Consider the following 6,814-nt stretch of genomic DNA (forward strand, 5'->3'; position numbering starts at 1 on the left):
GTGAGTCTGTTTACAGAGTATATTATTGGCTGTGGTGCCTGTTTACCATGACCAGTCTGCTTGAAGTTACTGTAGTAACAACCAAGAATAAATGTTTGCAGACTTGACTCTTTGGATTATAAGAGATTCGATATTTAGCTGTACGCTATGAATTGACCCGCAGGTTTTCACAGGGAGCTGTTTGGTGATCAGAGGGTAAGGGACAGGGTACTTGTGTTGAAGGAGACCTCTTGGATGGACTGGAGCGATCAGTGCCACCGAGAGAGGAAGGCTGTTCTCTGCTACCACACCTCCCTCCCCTTGCCGTGCACTGGCCTTGCTTCTCACCTGATCCCACTGCCGAGCTGCAAACTAACCCACAGCAGAAAACTGGCGTGTGAGGATTGCATACGCAGGTGTGTGTGCGCAGCGAGGGCGGCAGTTTGCCTGTACGATTAGTCACCCCGCTGTCCTGAGTGACAGAGACCCACACGGTGGATATAAACCCCAGCCCTGGTGTTACCTGATGTGGATGTCGGCGTGGCACTTCAGGGGTTCGTGTCCAAAGTTTCCTTTTTATGAGTACATTAAAGCGATACAGACACCTCTCCCACAGAGATGAGAAGAAGCAAATGCGATTTCAACTACTGAGGACCTAGGACATCCCAGCATACTCTCAGTTTCCCCCTACATTTCTCTGCCAGCCTTCCTCTCCTCATATACGTATTATGATCATCTTTCAGCCTCGTGGTCGCTTACTTCTTCCTGCTTCCACATTGCCTTTGCTGTGCTCGCCTCGCAGCATGGATGTGCTGTGGGAATGAGCCTGACCTGCCTGGCAAAGAAGGCTTTTTCGATGTGGAAGTCCCCTGTTACATGGCTTGAGAAGCTGATGCATGTGCTGTGAAGGAGGTAGAGGGAGAAGAGGGTCAGGGCACACCCCAGGCCGGTGATTGCTGCCCTGTCCTTGCTCCTGTCATAGAGCTCTTCTAGGAAAATGTGCCGGTCACTTAAACCACGTGCTTCACAGGTGGTTCTCTCTGTTTCTAATTTTCTGGGTTTCTGACCTGAAGCATAGGCTCAGGTTTGCAGATGTGCTGAGAGCTCACAATAGCAACTGAAGTCACTGGGAGCTGGGCTTTGAACTCCCTGCTCAAGTTCAAGTTTAGGCCCAAAATTTAGAGGAAGCATTTGACGTTGTGCTTTGTACCATTTACTCTACGCATACCGCAGAGACTGATGCTCCTGTCCTCTCATCGTATTGGTACATGGAGAAGATCTAATCATCAGGCTTTTCAAGTGCTAAGATGCTGCTATCATGAGTCCCTAGGAAAAAACTTGTAGGAAACTAATAAATTTGCTGTCTGAGCAGCAAATAAGTCACAGGACCATGTGTTGACAAATGAGAATGCAAATACTGAACACTATTTCATTAAATGAGCACTGCTATAATGAGAAATAGTAACTTGCAGATGCAGGCAGGAGTTATGTCTGATGCTAACTGATAGACACTACAGGGGCAATCTGACATGATCTTCCTTCTGTTTTTCAGACTATTGGCGAGTCAGAAATGCCCAGTGTTTTGAACCAGTTATTGCCAATGATAAAGCCTTACAACGAGAGGACAAAAGATGATTATACCTGCGAGGACTTCCTTGTCTTGCTGGTATACATGTACTCTGTGGTTGGAGAAATCAAAAGTGGAAAAGAGCTGGACACAGCTGAAGAAGAGGTGAGAAAGGCTCTAGTCAAGGCCGTTTGTGATGAGCCAGCACCATCTCCGTTGTTGCAGAAAATAACAGGTAAGATTCTACTTGTGTGATGAGAAATTGGATGGCTGGGAACACGGGAACTGGGAGAAACATATCAAAGCAACTTGACTCGTCTGTGGTGATGAGGGTACATAAGTAAGCACAAGGATTTCCTGTAGATTTGTTCCATCTCCCATGTTCATATATGCCAAATGCTGACAGCTGTCCTTGAAGAGTGCTGAGTCTGATGAAAGCTCTACAAGTTGTTCTTTTTGTTAAAGGTTGGCAAAGTTTGTGTGTTTTCATAAGGTAATCTTTTCCACAGTTTCTTTCATTGATCAGTGTAAAGTTGACCCTGGGAAGTCAAAATTAATTCTGGAAACACGTTCAGTGAACCACAGTTGCTTTGTGAATACGAGGAGCTGACCTGTCTGGCGTAAAAGGAGAAATGTGTCTAAAACCAACATTGAGCTTTTTGCTGAAACAACATGAACATTAGCCTTTAAAAATAGCACACTAAGCCTTTTTTTAGATGAGCACTCACAGATTCGGAAAACCCTAACCTCTTGCTGCCAGTGTCACATTTTAGAAAAAAAATAATTGTTAAAAACATTCATTAAAATGAACGAACTGTGGCTCGAGGGTGGCATATCTGAATGACAGAAGGGATCTCAATTCCTGCTCTCAGTTTTATCAATATTTTCTAATAGTGAGCAGGTTGTTGACCGGGTCATCTTTGAGGTAGGGAGCATGTGAACATAAAACAAGATGTTGTGAGGAGCTTGCAATTGAAAACCTTTTCCAAGAGTGGGTCTAAGTGAGGAGTCTCAAGGGAAGTGGAATAATGCTGCTGTTGGTTATTCTGGTATTATTTTCTGTGGGCGCTTCTACTTCAAGATACAAGTGTGGTCTGACCAGTCTGCTATTGCTTTGAGTGTAAAATACTGTAATGCTTAAAAGACTCTTACTACAGGAATGGGCACGTTCAGTCATATTTGCACTGTGCTGTTATTTTAATACTCCCAGCCATGGTGCCTGCAGTGTTCCAGGCTTCTTGTAGACTTTTGCTCTCCTGTTTTTCAATACATGCTGCACATCTTGTCCACTACATGGTGCTTCCCTGACAACTTCAGTGGTGTCTTCTACTGGGTGCAGTGCAGTCGTTCATAAACCTTCATTTTCATATTTTGCCTTTTCTCCCATCACTGACAGTGTTTTGAATCACAGTTTTATCAGCTGCTCTTTGTTGTGCCTAATGTAAGTATGGGAAGATTTGAAGTCCCTAAAACTTCAGTTGAGTACCAAAGAGAAGCTGCATTCCTGTGTACATAGATGCTTCCCTTGTTGCTCTCTATGCTCTCAGGTTATGCAGTTGCAAGCACAGATGGAGATCAAAATAGACATTGTGCTTGTCTTATGTTCCATAACCTGTCAAAAATTCCATAGTTTTTATGAAATACTTGTGTGCTTGATTTCCAGTGTGCATGTTTCCTGAGCAAAAGTGAGTATCTGGGTGTTTGCACTCATCTTCTGAGCAGATGAACATGCGAATGAATGTTTCGGTACAAAGATTCTTTAGTTTACGAAATAAAATTACTTCTGTCTTTTTACATAGTGGGAGGCCTATTAGAAGCATGGTGAGTGTCTGGAGTACAGCATTCATCTTCTTAGGCATAAGTATTCACTCTGTTATGTGGGGCATCTGACTATGAAAAAGAGAAAGCCTTGACACTGTGCAAGCCCTGTTCAGCAACAGCCAAAGCAGTCGTGTGTTATCAATGCGGGTTCAGCCACAAATCCAAAACACAGCACCATACAAGCTGCTGTGAAGAAAGTTAACTCCATCCCAGCCAGACCCAGTATATGTAGTTTTAGACCAAGCACGTCATTATTACGTGATGAAGTTAATTGCATAACATAAAGCCAGAGTCCTTGCATCCTTCTATTTCTTCTGTATCTGTGTGTTTAGCACAACCATGTTTGTGCTTTCTGCACAAGTGTGTGATAGTATTTCCCCTTGCTTGCATACTTTTTTAGTTTATCAGCATTCTTTGTTTTTACATCTTATTTAGAATGAGGGTTCTTTTGATTTATTCATAAAAGAGGGAAAAAAATATTTAAACTTACTGTCATGACCAAAACCGAGGATTGTCTTGGGAGGGAAGTATAAAATTGAATTTCTAGGAATGCCCCTTAGGTAGTTTTAAAGCCTTTATTCATCCAACAGATTGCTTTCTCAGCGTTAGTGGAATTTGCTGAATTTGTAATTTGCTATGTTTATGGTACAGTTGTATTGGGAAGACTGAGAAAACAGGAGCAGCCTTAGACCTACTCTTCCTTGACCTGTATTTTGCCAGGCCTGTGTCCCACATCCTGCTTCCCTCTAAACCTTGGGTACTTTGCTCACTGCTTGAGGGGCAAAGCAAGTCTGAACCGTAGGAGCACCGGCAAGCTTACTTTCAAAGGCAGAGCAGGAGGACTTTCTTTGTAGCAGGGATGAAAGTCGGGGAATAGATGGCAGCACCATTTTCCCCTTTTGGTACAATAGCAGATATAATGCTGAGACATCTTCTGCTTCCAGCAGAACACGCTGGGAACTACAGACCGGCTATTCCTTTTAGCAGATACAAGTTGGCCTGTTTTCAGGTCAGCCCAGCTCTGCAAGTTTGCAACAGCCACAGGTCTGGACAGATCATGGTCCAGACCTACAGCATTCTACCCTCATTTTACTTCAAGTCAGAAACAAGAGAAAACCTTTTTTGCTTTTAAATGGCCACAAAAGTTAATTAGACTAAAATAAATTTCCATAATTCTTGGAATCTCTCAGTCATGATCAGACCAAAGCAAAATGTTCAGAGTCTTTTATTTTTAGCTTTCCATCGAGGTAAGTGATGGGAAGAATGTTAAATTGGATGTGTCAGGAGAGAAAACTAAGCCAGTTACTGGGTGGGTTCAAGACACTGCCTACTGGCTCACTCCTCGCCCCCGAGTTCCCGTGTGGGACCTGAGTTCCCAGATATTCAATATCCATTCTGCAGTGAATCTGCTCTTAGTAAGTAGCTTAACCTGCAGAGCTGCAGGTTGAAGTTTAAAATCCTGCTGGCAATGCATGATTGGACAGCTTTGGTTTTAGCAACAGATAGCAAAATTCACTGTTGCCTTTAAAAAGGCCTACAGAAGTAATAATACGTGGACTGCAGAGCCAAGGACTTCAAAGTTGAGAAATGCCAGTAACTCAGTTTCCCATGCAACCATTGTCTGATTCCTGTGTGTATTGTAGCACGGTCTTCAATTTCATGATTATATAGTGTATTTTCTATGAGCCCTGGCTGCATTCAGTGTGTGGACTGAACACCGCAGAGAACTAGAACAATATAGCTTCAGTTATTCTTGCACATGATGAATAAGTACTAATAAAGTAAGTGAGACTCTCTATATGATACTCAACAAGTAACTTTCTTGGGGTGTCAGTTTGCAGTTCATGAAGTGGACTGGTGTTCTCAGCTTTGTGTGACTCATTTTGGAACTTGAAGAAAAGCATTAAATTACATTTGCAGGTATTAGTGATTACATTTCTTTGAACAGAGAGGACTTTGTGCTCTGCTTCTCAATACACCTGGTACCTGATGTTTTGGTTTTGGTTTGGACCCAACACTGTACTAAAGCTGTTTGATAGGTTTAAGTTGAAATTAAAAGCCATGTCTCAGATGTGGCTCTGAACTGCTGCCTCAGCATTTTGCTTTCCTCTTCTCTGCAAAGCATGGAAGGTGTGCAATCTTGACAGATACACATTTTGTTGGTTTTATTTGTTGTTTCCATGGAGTCACTTGAGAAATAAAATGCAAAACCCTTGTAAAACTTTAGAAAACTTGACTTTTGAGGTCAAGTCATCAGTCAAAGTAATAGCTGGGTTTATACGAGGTATCTTTTATTCCTATTATACTTGTTAAATGTAAACTTACTTAGGCTTGCCTGAGTCTATGCCTACAGGAAATCTCCAGTGATGCGAGTACCTCACAGAACTAGTGCAAACCTCCCGCAAAAGATGCAGCTCGTCAGTGCACGGGGGATATTTATGCTATGTTTGGGTTTTGGTGTTACCTAGTGAAACTGGATTAGTATTTGCAGTAGTGGAAAAGAAAGCAATTCTCGGAGATGTTAGTCTATCCATCCAGTTAGCAACACTAGGTTTCCCTGATGTAGCCTAGATGATTACAGTCCTCTGCAGAATACGTTAAGATGCAGCAAGATTAAGATTGCGTAAACTTATATTGTGAAAGAAGTGTAAGCACTCACAATTTCCTGGCTGATGAGTGTTAGGCTTCTCAACCTTATTGTTGCCTGAACATATGTTTTCCAAAATATTTGTACGATAACATTCTGCATTTATGTAACACCTTGTTTCACTGAAGCACTAAAAATATTCTGGAACTGTTAATTAAAATGAAAATGCAACATGTTAATGACCCAATCAGATTTAAGAAATATACTACAATTTTTTTGCATGCATAATAATATAAAAGTATGTTAGTGGTGTTGTGTTTGATTGAACTGTTAAATAATACGTGTTGTGGTAGACCATCTTAATGCCTGGGGTAATAAAACTGAACGTAACAGTTCCAAGATTTCTCCTGGGTGTAATTTACCGCAGACATATGTTCTTCATCACTGTTTCCAGCAGAATGTTACAAATTGGAGGGGAAACAGAATAGACCAAAACATAATGGAAAATGATGCTTTTCAACAGAATGCTGGGTTTGGGGGCATTTGTGGGGGAGGTCTTTTTGGCAGCTGTTTGAAAAAAAAAAAAGCTGTAAAATACTGTATTTATTTTATTGTCTTATCTGTTCATCTAGTTTTGTAAATGTGCACGTAGAGATGTGTACAACTACAAACGTATGCAAAAGTAATGCTAATAGAGCCGCAAAGCAATTAAAAATCTGTTTTTTCAGCTGCACCGTTCTCTCTTTTTCATCTGCAAATCTCTGTGGGAGCTCTGTAGAGCAGCTGTGCCTTGAGTGGTGTGCCATGGAGCCAGGAGGCCGGCCCGGGCAGTGCCGGGCGGCGGGGCGGCCGGCTACGCT

General features: G+C 42.1%; 1 protein-coding gene across 1 annotated transcript in view; it reads left to right on the forward strand.

Annotated features, from left to right (window-relative positions):
- Nucleotides 1-1,531: 1,531 nt before the first annotated feature.
- Nucleotides 1,532-6,814, forward strand: part of SCFD2 (sec1 family domain containing 2) — a gene marked incomplete at its 5' end in the record, with an annotated part of 116,345 nt that continues 111,062 nt past the window's right edge. The window contains one exon of the mRNA XM_009706116.1: nucleotides 1,532-1,781. Within this exon, the coding sequence (XP_009704418.1) occupies nucleotides 1,532-1,781 (250 nt within the window). The remainder of the gene's footprint in view (nucleotides 1,782-6,814) is intronic.

Source organism: Cariama cristata, unplaced genomic scaffold (assembly GCF_000690535.1).
Source record: "Cariama cristata isolate BGI_N322 unplaced genomic scaffold, ASM69053v1 scaffold10580, whole genome shotgun sequence".
NCBI lineage: Eukaryota > Metazoa > Chordata > Aves > Cariamiformes > Cariamidae > Cariama > Cariama cristata.